The sequence below is a fragment of the Pygocentrus nattereri genome, chromosome 18 (assembly GCF_015220715.1).
Source record: "Pygocentrus nattereri isolate fPygNat1 chromosome 18, fPygNat1.pri, whole genome shotgun sequence".
Classification (NCBI taxonomy): Eukaryota; Metazoa; Chordata; class Actinopteri; order Characiformes; family Serrasalmidae; genus Pygocentrus; species Pygocentrus nattereri.
Window position 1 is genome coordinate 36354673 of NC_051228.1, and position 20179 is coordinate 36374851.

Sequence of the window (20179 nt, forward strand, 5' to 3'; positions counted from 1 at the left end):
CAAAACCCAGACATCAGCAAACAGACCTTCGCAGTGTTTCAGCGAGGCTTCATGTGTGCTGTGGGTTATTTACTCAGACATCATTTTCCTGATCACGTCCTAAAAACCTTAAAGCCTTCATTGCTTGTAGGATGCAACTTATTAAGGAATGTGGCGGTTCCAGCGATTCCTGATCTGTGGCGGCCACTAATAAAAGTGGCCGAGATGTGGACGCTCAATAGCAGTCGCTAATAAAAGAGGCCGTTTCCTGCTGCCACAAGAGCACAAGAGCAGACACTTGCGCCCGTCACCTGGCACGCAGAGATCCAACCCTCTCTAAAGTACGCAGTACTGTGCAAAAGTCAGACTACCCTCCAGCACGGAGTGCAACATAAAATGTTTAATACATCAACGGTTTAAATGAGCATGAAGTTTATTATGTAACTGTACAAGGTCTCAGTCTGAACCTCCTCCAGCTGGACGGACGACATCAACACCACAGTCAAACTCATCCCAGACTGGACTGAGCGTGTCGGGCGTCGCTGCTCTCACGGCTCTTTCAGTGGGATTTCGGAGATCATCCAGTGCTGTGGAACCAGCGCCGAACGCTCTGAGCTGCTGGAGCTTCACTGCCCACAAATCACCCTGCACAGTTATGACGGATTCACTCTTATTGACGTGGAGAACGCAGAACGCTCTGCTCAGGGGTCTCATCTCCTCTCAGACTGAAGGGAGCCAGTCAGAAACTCTAAGACCCCCTCTTACAGTTGGATTGTGATTGGTTCCTAGACGCCTCACGGCTGTAAAAATATGGCGCTTTGAAATCAGATATTTTTTAATCACCCTGTACTTAAACCTGTAAAAACAGTGAATTAATTTTAGTTGAGCTTTGCATAATTTTCTGTATTACTCAAAAAAAAGCATAATCTGCCCAGTTTGACTGTAAATTACGTCAGACACTGACTGATACCGGTCATTTATTACTACTTATGTCTTCAGACATGACTCGAAGTGAGTGAAATCACACATTTTTTAGATTTTTTTTTAATAGAAAGCATTTGCGCTTATAGAAACATCAACAAAAGACATTATGCTTTTTTCTTTTTACATAAATTACAGAGTTTCATACATGTATACAGCAATACTTGATTATATCACTATTATTTTACACTAGATGCTTATTGCTAATTTAAATAAAATCTGTGCTACTGAGAACTCTGGCTATGATGTGTTTAATTATCATCCCTCCACCCCAGATTATCTGGCTTTTTCTCCAAAGGTCCGTAAATACCCTATCAATAACCTATCAGTTTAGCTCTTGGGCAGTGCCAGTTGTTTTTTTTTTTAAATTAGGATAAAACTTGTGCACTACTGAAAATGTCAGTAAAGAAACCACTAAAAAAAAAAACAGAACATAGGAAACCCTGATGTAAGTAAGGCCTGCTTTACAGTCGTCCAGTAACCGCCCTCACAGACTGAGACGGAGCAAACAGAAGGTCAGAAAAGTTCTATCCCAACAAACAGCCAGAGGTCGAACTCAAAAAGTGTCATGGTTGATAATAAAAAAAAATGTAAATCTCTAATTTAAAACATCTACATTCTCCCTGCCAATTGAGGCATCGTGTCAATTTTTCAGAATTTTAACTATAATAGTTACCGTCTTGCTTGTATCGAGTGAATGACGAGGCTTTTCACCTACTGGTGTAAAAGCAAACAAGCCATAAAAGGTGAAACTGATCAGCTCTGCCAAGAACTCCAATTTACTTCCGAGGGTTATGAGCAGATATGAACACGTAATACTGCCTCTGTGCAACACCAGAAAAGCTATGCTCTCAACCAAGGCGATGCCGTTCACATTGTACGAAGGTAGAAGTGAGAGACAAACCCAACTCTCTAGAATTTGGTTATGTGGCGTAAGCATCACGGTGGCGGTCGGCCTGGTCCACTAGCTCAGCTCCACGTCCATGCCTGGAGGAAACATCATGTATTTTGGGTCCAGTTTGGGTGTGAAGTCTTTGAAGTGTCTAGATGCTTCAGTCCCGAACACATCAAGTACTTTTCTGTTCATCAGAGCAAACCTGAAGATTCAAAAACAAATGTAGGCTGAGTGTTAGCCAACATATTTCTTCAGCTCTGTTTTCAGTTTGCGCTCACTGTGCCAGAGAGCGCCCACACTCAGACGCCCACGCTGCCTGCCTCCGAGACATGTCCGCTCTCTCTAATAACCACAGCTACGCACTGTGGGTCAAACAGTCAATTCACGACCCACCTGCCCTTGGTCAGCCTTAGCAGGAACTTCCAGTACGATGGCCGCAGGTTCTGCACTTCCATCACCGCCTAGAGAGAAAAATCAGAGTGCAGGAAAAGTCAAACTAAACTTTGCATATTACAGTAAAACGGACAATATTCAGTTTTATACTTCCCGAATCCCTAATATGCCTAACTGTAAGCCTAACGGGTGTAACGATGTGCTAATTTCACGATGTTATTTATATATATATATATATATATGCACGGTTGTTTCTGCATCATGATATGACACGTTTTCTAATCACAATTACAAGAAATGCTCACAAAACTTCTTGACGATTGCCTAAACCACTTTGTCATTTTCACTGTTGTGTGGGACAAATAATTTGAAGATAGACAGATAGATATATAGATAGATAGATGGATGGATGGAGGGACTGATGGACAGACAGATAGATGGGTAGGTAGGTAGATAGACATAGATAGATAGATGGATGGATGGATGGATTGCTAGCTAGATAGATATATAGATATATGGATGGATGGATGGATGGGTAGGTAGGTAGATAGACATAGATGGATGGATAGATGGATAGCTAGATAGACGGATGGATGGATGGATAGATGGATGATGGATAGATAGATGGATAGATAGATGGGTAGATAAGATAGGTAGATAGACATAGATAGATGGATGAATGAATGGATGGATGGATGGATGGATGAATGGATAGCTAGATAGACAGATATATAGATGGATGGCCAGATAGATGGATAGATAGATGGGTAGATAAGATAGGTAGATAGACATAGATAGATGGATGAATGAATGGATGGATGGATGGATGGATGAATGGATAGCTAGATAGACAGATATATAGATGGATGGCCAGATAGATGGATAGATAGATGGGTAGATAAGATGGGTAGATAGACATAGATGGATGGATGAATGGATAGCTAGATAGACAGATATATAGATGGATGGATGGATGGCCAGATAGATGGATAGATAGATGGGTAGATAAGATGGGTAGATAGACATAGATGGATGGATGAATGGATAGCTAGATAGACAGATATATAGATGGATGGATGGATGGCTAGATAGATGGATAGATAGATGGGTAGAAAAGATGGGTAGATAGACAGATGGGTGGGTAGGTAGGTAGATAGACATAGATAGATGGATGGATGGATGGATGGATGGATGGACAGATAGACAGACAGATCTTTATTGATCCCGGAATGAAACTGGGGTGTTTAAGTAGCAAGACATGATTACACATAAACTTACATACACTTTGCAGAAAAACACAAAACAGAAATAAATCTAGTCACAAGTTAAAGTACAAGAGAAATAAAATAAAGTTTACATAGTATAAACAAAGTATATCTATTTACATGTTTACATGGCATATGAGACTGGATTCGCTGTATTTACAGACAGCAGGCAATATTAATATTAAACGAACTGAGCACTGCAAGTGCTTCAATTAGCCGATCTTGTATTCTGTAGAAAGTGTGGCTCTTACTAACTGGCTGAAAATGAGTGTGAGAGGACGTTCTAACACGGTCAAGCGCCGTTCGCTATGCTCCAGTAACTGCCACAGCTGGGTGATGTCCTCACCAATGAGTTTCCATGTTTAAGGCATTATTTCTGGTATTGGATCGTGGCGCGGAACAATGTCGGCACTAGGCTTGGGTGATATCTAACACTGGTTCTATGTGATTTTAATTCCACTTTTAAAGATGCTTTCTAGTTAGAAATAAAAAATTTCTTCTTGTGGTTGTAGAGTTTTTCAGTGTCATGGTGACTTGTGTGCCAACATCGCTCCCTGTTGGAGAAACGGCAGACTGCAAGCGGTTTTCAAAGCCATGGAGACATGCTTTCCACATTAAAACCAAGGCATTTTCCCTCAATACAGCAGAGTTTCCATGATTTATGTGACCACAGGCACACTAAGCTGTACAGAAAACACTATAATATTTCCCTCATGCCACACAGTAGCCTTTTAAATGCAGTGTTTAACTGTATAAGTGAATAAAACATTCTGTACACATACTATTCAATACTACTCATAAGCCAGACGTAGATCAGAAGAGCTATCTCTTCAGACTAGAGCCGACTTAGATGTTCTACAGTAATGTGCTGTCACTTTAGCTCATGTTTTAACCCAGTTAATCGCTCTGAGTTAATATAAAGTAAAAAGCTGAAGCCATGTGGGCGTAACAGCTTCTTAACAATCTCACCACCACCCCCAGCTGGAGTGTAAGGGTGGACCCCGGTTTCTCAACGTAGTGTCGAAATTTCAGGAAACGTTCACATGTTTATTCTGGATGAATGAAGCTCAACGGTTTGTGCAGAAATCTTCATCTACAGCGCGAAATGCGACAATATTTAAAAACATTATATAACGCTAAATTAGTTCTTTTCCTAAAAAGCAGATCATCGCCTTTGACACATCACCATCAGGGTACTTATACATTATAGATGATATCCTATTACATCGCACCGGGCCAAGTCGTCACACCGCCACTGTTTACCTGATCCATTAAAATGTATCCAAATTCGCTCCTGATCCTAATTTACGGGTGAAATCGCTCATTATTGTCCACAGTTATGGTTAAACTCTGATGATGAAGGTGTGACTTTAATCCTCGTGTTCGCTTCGTGTAAAGTTTCTGTCGTGCTGTTTCATTTGCATGTTCTGAAGGGTAAATCTGACTCACCGCTTGGAAGCAGATAGCGGTCGAGATGGCATAGATTACTGTGTCAGCTTCAGGGAAGTAGGGGAAGCGCCCTGCCTCGATGCCTTTGAAATACATTGTCTAACCAAAGAAGAGATTAAGAGGTTAATAGCACAGTGTCCTCAGAAATAGAGGCTAAGAAGATCAGAAATGGGCTAACTACGTTCACACAAGGCCAGAAATGGCTTTATCTACTTTGACGCCGTGCAACAACTTTGAGAGCTACGTATTCATAAGACATAGAAAGAACTCGGTCACCTCCACCAGCTTCGAGAAGAGGTACATTGAGATGGTGGTGCTCTTATAGAAGAACATGGACAAGCCAGCGAGGAAGCCTGAAACGAGAGAATCGTGATTACTCACTTAAACTTGATCACTTGTTAATATTCATCTTTGAGCTCGTTTTTAAACATACAGGTGCCAAAAAGGGTTCTTTGTGTGCTGCCACGATAATGTGGTTTTAAATTCTAAGCCAACAGTCTGAATATAACGTTGAATTATTTTGGATCTGTATATTATTATCATCCTCCCATCGACCCACCACCAATGGGAGGGGCAGTAGTAGGGGTTCGGTGCGTTGTGGATCGGGCAGTGTCCGAAGGCGTGGGCCTTGGCGTTCTGATCCTCGGTTGCTGAAACTGGCTTTTGGAACTTGGAACGTTATCTCACTGGCGGGGAAGGAGCCTGAGTTGGTGCGCGAGGTTGAGAGATACCGGCTAGATATAGTCGGGCTCACCTCAACACACAGCTTGGGCTCTGGGTCCAATCTCCTTGAGAGGGGCTGGACTTTATTCTTTTCTGGAGTTGCCCATGGTGAGAGGCGGCGGGCAGGTGTGGGCTTTCTCATAGCCCCTCGACTCGGTGCCTGTATGTTGGGGTTTTCTCCGGTGGACGAGAGGGTAGCTTCCCTACACCTTCGGGTTGGGGAACGGGTCCTGACTGTTGTCTGTGCTTATGCACCGAACAGCAGTTCAGTGTACCCAGCCTTCTTAGAGTCCTTGGGAAGGGTGCTTGAAAGTGCTCCTCCTGGAGACTCTATTGTCCTACTGGGGGACTTCAACGCTCACGTGGGCAATGACAGTGAGACCTGGAGGGGTGTGATTGGGAGGAATGGCCTCTCTGATCTGAACCCGAGTGGTGTTCAGTTTTTGGACTTCTGTGCAAACCACAGTTTGTCCATCACGAACACCATGTTTGAACACAAGGATGTCCATAAGTGCACATGGCACCAGGACACCCTAGGCCGCAGTTCAATGATTGACTTTGTAGTCGTGTCATCGGACTTGCGGCCATGTGTTTTGGACACTCGGGTAAAGAGAGAAGCTGAGCTGTCAACTGATCACCACCTGGTGGTGAGTTGGATCAGGTGGTGGGGGAAGATGCCGGTCAGACCAGGCAAGCCCAAACGCATAGTGAGGGTTTGCTGGGAACGTCTAGCAGAAGAACCTGTCAGATTGATCTTCAACTCACACCTCCGTCAGAACTTTGACCAGAAATCGGGGGAGGTGGGGGACATTGACTCAGAATGGGCCATGTTCCGTTCCTCCATTGCTGAAGCGGCTGACTGTAGCTGTGGCCGTAAGGTAGTTGGTGCCTGTCGGGGCGGTAATCCTCGAACCCGGTGGTGGACACCCCAGGTGAGAGATGCCGTCAAGCTGAAGAAGGAGTCCTACCGGGCATGGTTGGCCTGTGGGACACCAGAGGCAGCTGGCAGGTATCGACAGGCCAAGCGATCTGCGGCTTCAGTTGTTGCCAAGGCAAAAACCCGTGTATGGGAGGAGTTTGGTGAGGCCTTGGAAACTGACTTTAAGTCGGCTCCGAAAAGATTCTGGCAAACCGTCAGGCGACTCAGAAGGGGAAAGCAGTGTGCCACTAGCACTGTATATAGTGGAGATGGTGTGCTGCTGACTTCGACTGAAGACGTCATTGGGCAGTGGAAGGAATACTTTGAGGACCTTCTCAATCCCACCGACACGTTCTCCAGTGAGGAGGCTGAGTCTGGGGACATGGGAATAGGCTTGTCCATTACTGAGGCCGAAGTGGCTAAGGTAGTTAAGAAGCTCCTTGGTGGCAAGGCTCCAGGGGTGGATGAGATCCGCCCTGAGTTCCTCAAGGCTCTGGATGTTGTGGGGCTGTCTTGGCTGACACGCCTTTTCAACATTGCGTGGACATCGGGGGCGGTGCCACTGAATTGGCAGACTGGGGTGGTGGTGCCTCTTTTTAAAAAAGGGGACCGGAGGGTGTGTTCCAACTACAGGGGAATCACACTCCTCAGCCTCCCTGGCAAGGTCTATGCAGGGGTACTGGAGAAGAGAGTCCAGCTTATAGTCGAACCTCGGATCCAGGAGGAACAGTGCGGGTTCCGCCCTGGTCGTGGAACACTGGACCAACTCTTCACCCTCTCCAGGATTCTGGAGGGTTCATGGGAGTTTGCCCAACCAGTCCACATGTGCTTTGTGGATCTGGAGAAGGCATTCGACTGTGTTCCCCGGGGTATTCTGTGGGAGGTGCTTCGGGAGTACGGGGTACATGGCTCTTTGCTACGAGCCATTCAGGCCCTGTACAAACAAAGCTGGAGTTTGGTTCGCATAGCCGGCAGTAAGTCAGACTCGTTCCCAGTGAGAGTTTGACTCCGTCAGGGCTGCCCTTTGTCACCGATTCTATTCATAATTTTTATGGATAGAATTTCTAGGCGCAGTCAAGGGATGGAGGGTGTCCGGTTTGGTGACCTCAGGGTCACATCACTGCTGTTTGCAGATGATGTGGTCCTATTGGGGACATCAGGCCGCGAACTTCAGCTTTCGCTGGATCGGTTTGCAGCCGAGTGTGAAGCGGCTGGGATGAGAATCAGTACCTCTAAATCCGAGACCATGGTTCTCAGGCGGAAAAGGGTGGAGAGCCCTCTCTGGGTCGGGGATAGGCTCTTGCCTCAAGTGGAGGAGTTCAAGTATCTCGGGGTCTTGTTCACGAGTGATGGTACAAGGGAGCGGGAGATTGACAGGCGGATTGGTGCTGGGTCAGCAGTGATGCGGGCTCTTTACCCGTCTGTTGTGGTAAAGAAAGAGCTGAGCCATAAGGCAAGGCTCTCGATTTACCGGTCGATCTACGTTCCCACCCTCACCTATGGTCATGAGCTTTGGGTAATGACCGAAAGAATAAGATCGCGAATACAAGCGGCCGAAATGAGTTTCCTCCGCAGGGTGTCTGGACTCTCCCTTAGAGATAGGGTGAGAAATTCGGTCATCCGGGAGGGACTCGGAGTAGAGCCGCTGCTTCTTCACGTCGAGAGGAGCCAGCTGAGGTGGTTCGGGCATCTGGTTAGGATGCCTCCTGGACGCCTCCCTCGGGAGGTGTCACAGGCGAGTCCACCTGGGAGGAGACCCCGGGGAAGACCCAGGACACGCTGGCGCGACTATATCGCCCAGCTGGCCTGGGAGCGCCTCGGAATCCCCCTTGGAGAGCTGGTGGAAGTGGCTGGGGAAAGGGAGGTCTGGGCTTCATTGCTTAGGATGCTGCCCCCGCGACCCGAACCCCGGACAAGCGAAAGATAATGGATGGATGGATGGATGGATATTATTATCATCTGTTTATTATCTATACTATTATTATCTATATCTATCTATATTATTATCTATATCTATACTATTATTATCTATACTATTCAAACACTAGTATCATCTACAGAGACAGCCCTTAAGTAAACAAGGTCAAAATACTGGCACTAAAAGCAGAAAACCAGCAAAGGACCAGGGAATGCACACAGAAGCTTACCTGCTATGAGAGCATGAAGCTCGTCATCAAGGTTACGCACCCACCTCAGGAAGCAACTGGTTCCCTTTTGGAAGAAGAGACAGAAGAACAACACAAGCAACAAGATAAGAGAGCGTGAGACAGAGATACTGAGATAAGGGAAGCCATTTCATAAGAATGGTATCTTTAAGATGTTCGGCATTTCTCTGAGAAGCAGCTGATGACAGCAGTATAGACTCAGAATTAGAGACAACCTTGGTAGAGGCTTTACCTTGTATATGCTGACAAAAGAGCCGAGGAATGCTCCTAACTGGAAGTTCTCCTTGTTGTAGAGCAGCCACAGAAGGCGAGAGGGCTTCGTGAAAACCTGCCTAAATGCCGACGGAACCTTCAAACAGCACTGGATGAGGTAGCCCACGCTGAACATTCGGATGAAGCCCTTCAGATGCATAAAAGAGATGACTTTACATGCAGCCTAATAATCCGACTAATGGCTCAATCAGAATGGAATACGTCCATGCAAACATCTCAGTCGGAATAGTCTAGTCCAATTTATGCCATTCGGAATACAACTTCTATCCAAGGTGAGTAATGATCCGTTAAATAGAAGAATAATATCCGTGTAAACGCCTGTATCTGATTACATTCCCTATCGGAAAGTCTAAGTCCGTTCTGTATGTGCGTCGCGTCATAGTGAAAGTTTATACCATTCAACACAAGACGGCGGTGGGACGGAGGTCCGGCTTGTGTGTCTCAGAACGCGACGTCTTCCTCTTGCCGCTTCCATAATAGACGTGAAGTACATTTTTCTGCCTTCATTTTAAAGCAATTAAAACAAGCACCGCTCACTGCTGCTCATCTCGCTCTGACTGGACTCACGTGATGCTCGTTGTCATGGTAACGTCTACACTAAGCGGTTCTCCACGCACGATCATTGTGGATCGGATTATTTGAGGTGAGCATGTAACCAGAGATGTTCATCAGACTGTTGAGTAGAGTGATAATAAAGACCTCAGTCTTAATCTATAATGATTACGGAATGTATTGAATCAGATTGGCAATGACCTTTGCATAGCCAGTAAAGGAGCAAACTGCAATGATTGATTCTGACCAAGTGCAAACAACTAGCTTTGTTCCTAAACCAACTGTCCCTTCTTCTCTGCACAAACAAAGTGGTGAGTACAAAATAAACTGCTTAAGTGTTCAGAAAAGAAGGCTCTTACTTTAACACAGTAGGAGATGCAGTTGTCTTGGTAGTGTTTGCAACATCTATGTCTAGGTCCATGTTTGCATCTGAAGGGGGAGAATAAAGTATAGAATGAAGACATCCAGGACCATGTTGCCTCTATGACCAGTTAGAGCTGATTGGGGCAGAAAATCACCATTAAATTCATACATACACATATACTAACTGCACAAGTGAGAGACCACCCTTCATTTATTTTTATTTCAATTCCTATTAAATGGCCATTAAGTACTATATAATATCACATTTCTCAGAATTGTGTCCACCCTTTGCCTTTGTTACAGCTTCTGTTCTATTTTGGGAAATTTGATTTCAGTTTATCAAAGAAATCTGCGGGGCTGTTATTCCGAAGTTCAGTCTTTGAAGTTTGTTGCATTTCTTGCTTTTGACAATCCAAACGACGCTGGCCTCTCGGCATTTCCACACGGACGTGGTCGAACACAGAATGCTTCAACACCAGGCTCAGGGCCTGAATCGTCTTTGATTGATTTGCCCATGTTCTCGTTGTTTGCCTACTTTCTTCTCATTAATGACTTCTTGACATCCTTTTAGACGCTTAGCACCGAGGTGTCTTCCGTGGAAGGATGTACAGAAACAACTGTGGGTTTTCTTCAAATCTGAAGAACGTGATTTTCTCCTCTCTCTCAAAGATGAAAGCTGTAAGTACTGGGACCATTTTGGTGGTTTAGCAGGTCCTGGATAGCTGTTAGGAGCATTTTCTCTGTCCTTTAACAGTGATTTTTTGTGCACTCCACTTTCAGAAGCTTGTGTCTTCGCTTGCTTTTCTTTGACTTGACCCTTCCTTATGCGAATGGGTTATCTTGCATCTCATCTCCGCAGAAAAACCTGTAACTTGGCCACTGTGACAAGAAATGAAATAAATGAAGGATGGTCTCCGACTCTTGTGCGCTAATGTCGTTGTTTTTGTCTGGATGAACGTTTCAAGTCAGTTTTATGAAAAACCACATAAACCCATCGTAAATCAGAACATGGCAAAACACATACCCACGCCAATATTTACCCATTAAAAAGATCCAAAAAAAAGCACACAGTTAACCCATTAATAGCCGCTTTCTCTCTTCTGCCCAAAACTGCATGTGAGGACCCGCTCACTCCTAATTAGACTGTCCTCCAACTTTGCAGCCAGAGGATTCAATTATGCGCAATCATTTACACTTTTATGCAAACTATTGTCAATAGTAATGATCATAATGACCTGTAAGCAATATTACCCTACCTAACGAATGCCATTGAATACTTATTAAAAATATATATATTTAAATATTTTCATTTTAGGCCGTTTTTTGTCAAATATATTAAAATAAATAAATAAATAAATAAGCTGCCTATTTACTTGAACTAGACACCAGGCATTTTTTCCGTTTGTTTAACCTCTGGCTGACAAATTTTTGTTGGGGAAGGGGGTCAGAAGCCAAACTGTTGCAATGCATGCTGGGGACTGAAATACATCTCATGAAAAGGGCTACTAAGAATAGAAAACTAAGATTATTTTGTTGGCTGAATGGGTCACAGGCCTGACTTAACCGGGGGGCCTTGTGTTTGGCACATGGGCCCTACCTAGTGAGTGGTGGTAATAATAATAATAATAATAACAACAACAACAACAACAACAATATCAGAAGCACACTGGACTTGACCATGTATGAATAGACTTCCCTCTATGTTTTTTGGATTTAGTTATGAGTAACTGCTTTCCACTAGTTGTCAGTTGTTGCCATTCTTCCCCAAAACATCCACACATCTGCTGCAGAGTATGAGGAACCGCACATATTTCTCACTTTCACAAGTTCCTCTTTCATAAATACCGATCATTGCGTACATAGTCATAGTGCATACACACCCTTTATACATGCCCAGGCCTCTCCTGGAACCAACACCTGCATCAGCGATCAAAGTGAATCAGCCTCTTCCACACAGACAGAGACGACCCACAGCGTCCACACTCACGGCCAGAATAACATCTTCAGCGTGCCATGCATACTCACAGAGTGTCTAGCAGTCTGCGCGTCAGGGCAGCGATGGCCCCCCTTCGGGACGACACCCGTCCCTCCTCTGGCTGAGGGCTGGGTGGGACGTCTGCCCTCTCTGAGCGAGAAGCGCTGGCGGTCTCCGCCTGGTAGGAATGTGTGGGGAGCTCCTCCTTTCCTACAATAAATCTGCCCCAGCCAAACACATAATCCTCTTTAGCTAACAAACAAGCGGAGTAAACGACACAGGAATCAAGCCGTTCTGCTCGGGTCTTATCCTGGACGACAGACGATGGTAGATAAGAAGACAACGCACTGTACAAACACATACGGATCCACAATCAACACTTACTTTAACGCTGAGAAAGCAAAGCCCTTAAGTCCATCTTTACATCTGAAAATGTAACAAATACATTTCCATATTTAAATGTAAATTTATGAAACTTGCTTTCAGTAGGTTCACAAAGTCTTCTCGAGCATCTATCAGATTCACTCACCTGAAGAAAAACATGTAGAGTGATGCAGTCAAGCAGAAGAGCAAAACCTGTAAGGCAATGTGCTCAATGAGACAGAGATTTTAGAAGAAGAACATTAAAAAACATCTCCTCTTACTTTTCATATGAGGTCCAAGAATATAGAATATATCCACAGTAGTGTAGCATGTTATTAGATATGTTAGCATGTAATCATATTGACTGGCACATATATACATATAATATACATACATCCATCAAGCATAACATTCTGACCACCTCCTTGTTTCTACGCTCACTGTCCACTTTATCAGCTCCACTTACTGTATAGCTGCACTTTGTAGTTCTACAGTTACAGACTGTAGTCCATCTGTTTCTCTGATACTCTGTTACCCTGTTCTTCAGTGGTCAGGACCCCCATGGACCCTCACAGAGCAGGTACTATTGAGGCAGTGGATCATTCTCAGCACTGCGGTCACACTGTCATTGTGCTGGTGTGAGTGAATCAGACACAGCAGTGCTGCTGGAGTTTTTAAACACCTCAGTGTCACTGCTGGACTGAGAATAGTCCACCAACCAAAAATATCCAGCCAACAGCATCCTGTGGGCAGCGTCCTGTGACCACTGATGAAGGACCAGAGGATGACCAACACAAACTGTGCAGCAGCAGATGAGCTGTCGTCTCTGACTTTACATCTACAAGGTGGACCGACAAGGTAGGAGTGTCTAATAGAGTGGACAGTGAGTGGACACAATGTTTAAAAACTCCAGCAGCACTGCTGCGTCTGATCCACTCAGACCAGCGCAACACACACTAACACCAGGTCAGGTTACTACAGTGCTGAGAATGATCCACCACCCAAATAGTACCTGCTCTGTGAGGGTCCATGGGGGCCCTGACCACTGAAGAACAGGGTAACAGAGTATCAGAGAAACAGATGGACTACAGTCTGTAACTGTAGAACTACAGAGTGCAGCTATACAGTAAGTGGAGCTGATAAAGTGGACAGTGAGCGTGGAAACAAGGAGGTGGTGATAAAATTATGCCTGATCGGCGTATTTACATGCTCTATTACCTCTCCGTGCTTTAAAGGATTAACAATGCCACGTGCGACAGCCATCCGGAATACTGTTTCAGTTGCCTGAAAAACAGGACAAGCATAGTTAAAGTTACGTTTCATCTTAGTGTGAAGCAAACATACTTTAACTAGAGTTTCCTTCAACGCAAAAACAACAAAGTAAAAATAAAAATTCCCACATTAACGTGGGATAGTGGCTATCTTAAAACAACGTCTTTACATTCCTGACGCAAAGCTTAAGTGCCTTACCAAATTTGCCATATATATCGTCAGAAGTCCTCTCCTGTATAAAGACAAATGCGGTAGCTTCAGCCTGAAGGCCATGCACATTTAGATTCAAGCTTAAACATCAGTGCACTGTGCATATCATCATACAAGTTGGTAAACAAAAGGCAGGATTTAATGCCCTCATCTGGCATTATGACCGAAACCACTGGGCTGGGTTTCCTGAAAGCATCTTAACCCCAAGATGGTTCTTAAATGGTAAAGCGAGCACCACACAGAACACTCTCTCTACTGGTTAAGATAGAGGGCTGGTGTCCAGCACCGTTTGGCGGTGTCCCTGCTCAAATACGCTCACTAAACCTAATGAGTAATCAGTGAGTAGGTAAAATCCCAAACTGTGCTGGACACTGGCCCTCCAGGACCGGCGTTGCGTGTCGCTGACTCCGATGCTTTTGGTAAACTGGACACTGACGATTCTGAAGTTTCTACTGGTAGCAGAAGCACAACCTCTCAAACTTCTCTCAAAGATCCACTCTGATCTCTTTATTCCTTGGGTTTCAACCACATGATATTATCTGTTGTGGCCACCATATTTGGGACTGAATTTCTGGCTTCGCTGCTCCACACGAATGGAGGTGAAAGATGGCTAAAATTACTCTTCTTACTTTAAAAGAAAAAAAAAAGTGACCTTAACTAAGCCAATAAAATAGTCTGCGATCCTTATACAGTTTCACACTGAACTCCTGGTCCCAGTTAACCTGGCGGAAAGCTACCAAATTTGTGTTTTCCTGACATTTATATTTATCTCATGCTTAGCCCCTCTCCCTATTCTCCCTCATCACAGAAGCCCACCTTATCTTCACATCAGGGTGGGTAAAGGATCCCATGGTGCTGCATAAAGAGGAGAAAAGCTCTGATCATAGGAGAGAAACGACATCAGCTCATTAACACAGATGTGAGCAATGCTGGCCTTTAGAGGCCTTTAGCTGATGAGAGATGAACAGTTGTCCCCCTAACGGAGCTGCAGACCACCGGGATAACTTTACTCTCTGTTTCTGATTTAAATGACGTTTGAATTGAGAAACAAACGTTAAATATCAGACTGAATGTCGTGGGACGGAAAACGACGTCGTGTGTCGACAGACGTGATTCTGTAAGTTTGCTGGTGCAGTTAGTTCAGAGTTCAGCTCCAGTCCTGAAACCCCTGTCCTGCATAACTGTGGCTTCCCGGTTAAAATTCCTGATCTTATTAGCTGATTAATCCCTTCTGGAGCTGAACGAGGTGTGAACAGCAGAGAGAAACACTGAACTATGCAGAGCGGCGGCTCCAAACCTGGAGTGAAAGCACTGAATTAAAGGTCTGTGTGTCTCGTCTCTCGGCTTCCGTCACGTCTTGCAGGTGAATCAATCACAAAGCACAGCAAACTGAAGGCGTCGCGCAGCTCGGTCACCCCCTGATTCGGCCCTCAAAGCGGCGCTGACTATGCCGTGTGACGCCATGTGAAACACGGGAATATGAAGCGTAGTTTCATGCACAGATGACGTCATATACACTACTTAGTTCAGCAATTCTCTGATGTGGAGTTAAAGCCCACCTGCTTTTGCGCTCTATCAGAATAGCGATGTATGAGGCAGGCAGCGCAGCTCCAAAGCCCACAGTCCAGGAGTAGAAACGACCCAATAGCTTCCTGCATGATGAGAGAAGGAAACGTAAAAGAAAAGCAAAGAGGAACTGAATCGGATGAGTCAATGAAAAGAAAGCTACAGAATCAATTATTATTTCAGAACTAGCAGCAAGAAGCATTTAACTACAGCGCAGCATAATGTCTAGGTTGTTCATTCCACCACAGAATACAGTTCCCTTATTGATTTATCAGTGTTATTAATAAAAATAGTGCAGTCCTGGGTTCACTTCATTTCCCTGTGAGCTTCAACACGACAGTGACATAAAAATTTAGCTTTTTAATCTAATTTTTGTTTTTTATTGCTGGGAAGTCTCGTCATACCAAGCTGATTTTTATGGCTCAAAAATGCAGATATGATTTTAATAAATCTAAAACTTTTGCAGCAAGTCCCAGGGATGTCAAGTCCCAGGGATGTCAAGTCCCAGGGATGTCAAGTCCCAGGGATGTCAAGTCCCAGGGATGTCAACTCCCAGGGATGTCAACTCCCAGGGATGTCAACTCCCAGGGATGTCAACTCCCAGGGATGTCAACTCCCAGGGATGTCAACTCCCAGGGATGTCAACTCCCAGGGATGTCAACTCCCAGAGATGTCAACTCCCAGAGATGTCAACTCCCAGAGATGTCAACTCCCAGGGATGTCAACTCCCAGGGATGTCAACTCCCAGGGATGTCAACTCCCAGGGATGTCAACTCCCAGGGATGTCAACTCCCAGGGATGTCAACTCCCAGGGATATCAACTCCCAGAGATGTCAACTCCCAGGGATTCTAGGGATGTGCATTCTGACTAATTTTGAAATTCAAGTATTCATAAGATGTATCTGGTTAACCGTGGAGAAGGGGGAAAAAAGTAATGCCAAAAAAAAAGCCAGATAAAAACAGATGTAGAGCTGTGCTAACCTTTTTAGGTGGCAACACTGGTGCTACACAAAAAAAATAGCATCATGCTGAGTAAAACATTTCAAAGCAAGTTTTATTATTCAAAAATAAAGGAAGGAGATCGGTAGGTTTTGGTTTCAGTTAAGTAACATAATGGAAAGTGGCTCAGATGAGCTAATTAAGATTAACTGACCCTTATTAGTCCCACAACGGGCAAATTTCACCTCCGCATTTAAACCATCCGTCACCATATTCACACTACTGAACACACACACTAGGGGGCCGGCCCAATCCGCAGCGCCCGGGGAGCAATTGGGGGTTAGATGTCTTGCTCAAGGACACCTCAGTCATGTGCTGTCGGCTCTGGGGATCGAACCGGCGACCTTCCGGTCACAGTGCTGGTTCACTGACCTTCACTCAATGCTGACAGGAACTCATGGTCTCTCACAGTTTTCCCCCCCATCTCTATTAGACGATGTGCTAACATGTTAGTTTGTCAGAGAAATCAATTTTCACTATTTCTGATCCTCCTATCAAAGCAGCTTCCATGCTATCCCGGCTTCCTTAGTTACGTCCTTAACAATGCATCCTTGGGAAAGGGCATAGATTAAGGCACTCACATTTCCAAGTAGCGAGGTATATTTACTCACACACATGAGCAAAAATTTCACTGAAACTGATGGTCTGTATATTTTCTCTGACTTTATGTGATGAAAAACAACAAACACTCACACCAGTGTTTGAATACCGGCACCTCGAACAGTTAACCGAGTCCTCGAGTGCCTGTGCACATCCCGATCCCACACGTCTGATAATAAACAGAAGCTCTCCAGGCTTTTTACTAAATGGTTCTGTTTTAAAACATTCGTTTATAAAAAGATACAAATATCTACTTTTCCACTGGGGGAAAACTTATTTATGGTACACGATCGGACCTTAAAACCGCTGTTGTACCTTTGAGGGAACGTTTACACTGTTTGTAACCTTGATGAACGAGTCATGGACCTGCACGGTCCCTTTATTTCTAACAGTGTAATAAAAGTGTAGTAGAACAGCTTGTTTCTCTATGGCAGTGTGTTTATGCAGGGTTTGAGGCCCGGCTTCAGGAACAGCTCCCAATTCATTTAAATGGGCAAAGAAACTAACTGCAAACGCGCTCACGAGCTGTGACGTGACGGGCGGCATCAGCGTTGGTGTACAGCGCTCGGTGAACCTTTGACTTGGTGTGAAAAGGCCCAAAGCCTCACCACATACCATCACATACCAGTGGCTTTAAATACTAAAACACTGGCATTTATCGACATTGCCAATTATTTATTTATTATTAGTGAGCAGCCCAGCTCTTTATAATATAAGCAAGTACGTTTTGACCTGTTATGCCCCACAAAGTCTCAGATACAAAGCGCACTGTATTTCGAACCTTCCTGTCATTTCTACCACCATAAAGCCAGCGCAATAGTGCTTCAGCCTTTAGGATCCCGTATACCATCCCCGGACTTTAACCAGCTGATAAGAGCAGTGATACAAAGGTTGGTGGGCCATCTGTCTAGTGCCTGTTTACAGAACCATCATTCAGGAGAACGTCACAACGGTTTCGCTTTCTTTGAGAAAGGCTGCGCTCTTACCTAAGTATGCAGAAAAAGGCGATGTACAGGCCTCCGTTTGCGGTCAGAAAGGACGTGGACTGCATGATCTCGGGGATGAGCCTCTTCTTGTAGTAATCTTTTTTCCTCCTCCTTAGGATGGCGGCAATCTGGGGTGGAAGGCATGTGCTTGGGTGAAATGTACAACCTGTGCTCCAGTTCTGTGCAGGGCAGGCTTTCACTCTGCTCACTCAAACACAGCTAAAGTATAACTTTTGGTCTTGAGCAGCCTAATTAATGACCATCCCACCCCAACGTCCTCAAGATCTAGGATTAATGCAATACTCTGCTGTTTAAAGATACCAATGCCACAGGGATCAATTGCATAGTAGTGCCACAATCATTAGATTAAGGCAGCAACTAGGTCAGCCCTCTGTGCTGAGCTCATGCTCCCACATCAGAAACAGGTTACGGTCAGGTCACTGTCCAGAACCAATGAGCTACTAGACAGAGCAACCAAACGGAGTGTTGCAACTATTGCAAGCTGTCAATGTTGAACAAACATTCATCAGGTCTAGCTGAACATAACTAAACAGTATATATGACCCGGGCTGGGCAATATGACAATACTTATCAATATCGTGACATCACAATATTACGATAACATCACAACGTCCCAGCATGCTTTTCTGGGCATGTGGTGGATATCACCAGTGCTTTAAAACATGCTTGATTAAAGTCAGAGCATTTTTTTATCCTGTCCAGCCTGGATTTAGTGCAGCAAAGTGTGAAATATTGATTATCAATGAATGGATTCACCATTTTTCTTCCCTAAATGTGGCACTACTCTGTAAAATAAACACAAATAAGTCACAAATCGTACAAAAACACAAAACAAAACCTTCCTGAAGTATCGCGATATTACATTTAGCCACATCGACCACCTCTGCATTTGATCAAGAACTGACCGGCTATCAAACTGACCGTTTTTCCACTGATCCTCCTGGATTGATAGCCTAAGGCCATGGATACTCACTGACCTCACCAAGGACCAGTCCAGTGGAAGCTGGGTGACATTCACCACTATTGTTAAGGCTTTTGCCTGCCTCGTAGGTATAGTTTACATAATGTTTACATGCGAAACTGGACAAAAACAAACTTGCACAGTCATGGACAGCCAGTGGGTCGGCTATCACGGCTATTTATTGACAGCCAGCTGGCTAAACCTACTCCCCAGGACACTAAACTGACTCCTGCTCCGTGCTTTTTATTCACGGGCGTTAAGTTCACTAACAAAACTAGTGAAAACGGTCAATCAGATAACGGCCAACGGCGCAGGCGCCGGGCTCGTCAGCACATTAAGACGCCTTCCTAGCTTGGTTGGTTGCTACGGGTTGGGATAACAGAGGTGGTAAGGAAGCGAGAAAGCTTCCAGAAAGCGTTAAGAGCTAAATAAACTGAAATCCAGGCCTCGCTTTGGCGGAAAAGTCGTCAGCTAGCACGCTAAGGCTACAAGCTAAAGCTCTGTGATGATGCCGCAGCTTCAGCGAGTCGGTGCTACGGCTAGTTAGCTCAAGCGTCCTTAACCCTAAACACTTACTAGATACAGCGGCGCGTATATCTTGAAGGAGACCTCCAGGGCGCCGGCTGTCACCTGCAGGACTGACACCGTACACGACGGACACCAGGTGTGTCCGATCTCATAGCAGCTGTGCGGGATGGACTTGCTGAGAGCGGCCATGTCTACCGAAGGCTAGCGATGCCCGAGTCGTCCACGAGTCGTTCTTCCGAATCGGATCTTCTCGCTCGAACCGATTCACAAGCCCGACTGAATCGAAGCGCCCCTAGTGATTAATGTTCGACTTAAGGTTTCAGAAACGTGTCCTAACACCACCATAACAGGGAAATATGACATTGGAGCCTGTTTATTGGTCTCTGAACTCTGTAACCGTAGGCCGAAGTTCTTAATCGCTGTGTTCAGTCAGTCTGGCTATAATAGAGTGGACAGTGAGTGGACACAATGTTTAAAAACTCCAGCAGCACTGCTGCGTCTGATCCACTCAGACCAGCGCAACACACACTAACACCAGGTCAGGTTACTACAGTGCTGAGAATGATCCACCACCCAAAAAGTACCTGCTCTGTGAGGGTCCATGGGGGTCCTGACCACTGAAGAACAGGGTAACAGAGTATCAGAGAAACAGATGGACTACAGTCTGTAACTGTAGAACTACAGAGTGCAGCTTTACAGTAAGTGGAGCTGATAAACTGGACGATGAGCGTAGAAACAAGG

The 20179-nt window shown here is 45.0% G+C and overlaps 1 protein-coding gene across 2 annotated transcripts; it reads right to left on the reverse strand.

Moving 5' to 3' along the window:
- Nucleotides 1-1017: 1017 nt before the first annotated feature.
- On the reverse strand, nucleotides 1018-19659 carry tmem135 (transmembrane protein 135). 2 transcript variants are annotated; one of them, XM_017691414.2, is made up of 15 exons: nucleotides 19487-19659; nucleotides 17929-18056; nucleotides 15337-15429; nucleotides 13766-13799; nucleotides 13514-13579; nucleotides 12462-12508; nucleotides 12317-12358; nucleotides 11983-12153; nucleotides 9954-10023; nucleotides 9002-9169; nucleotides 8752-8815; nucleotides 5239-5315; nucleotides 4963-5061; nucleotides 2249-2316; nucleotides 1018-2057 (listed from the first exon to the last, which is right to left on the reverse strand). In XM_017691414.2, the coding sequence occupies exons 1-15, from the start codon at nucleotides 19625-19627 to the stop codon at nucleotides 1925-1927; spliced, it is 1401 nt and encodes a 466-aa protein (XP_017546903.1). In that variant the 5' UTR covers nucleotides 19628-19659; the 3' UTR covers nucleotides 1018-1924. The 2 variants fall into 2 exon arrangements, with proteins under 2 accessions (XP_017546903.1, XP_037402857.1); XM_037546960.1 differs by lacking the exon at nucleotides 12317-12358 and having other exon boundaries at nucleotides 11983-12279.
- Nucleotides 19660-20179: the final 520 nt, after the last annotated feature.

Coding starts and splice junctions, on each gene's coding strand:
- tmem135 (XM_037546960.1), bottom strand. CDS start 19,627: ATGGCCGCTCTCAGCAAGTCCATCCCGCACAGCTGCTATGAGATCGGA. Junction 18,057..19,486: donor TATACGCGCCGCTGTATCTA/GTAAGTGTTTAG, acceptor CTTCCACCCCAG/ATTGCCGCCATCCTAAGGAG. Junction 12,509..13,513: donor ATCCTTTAAAGCACGGAGAG/GTAATAGAGCAT, acceptor ATTGCCTTACAG/GTTTTGCTCTTCTGCTTGAC.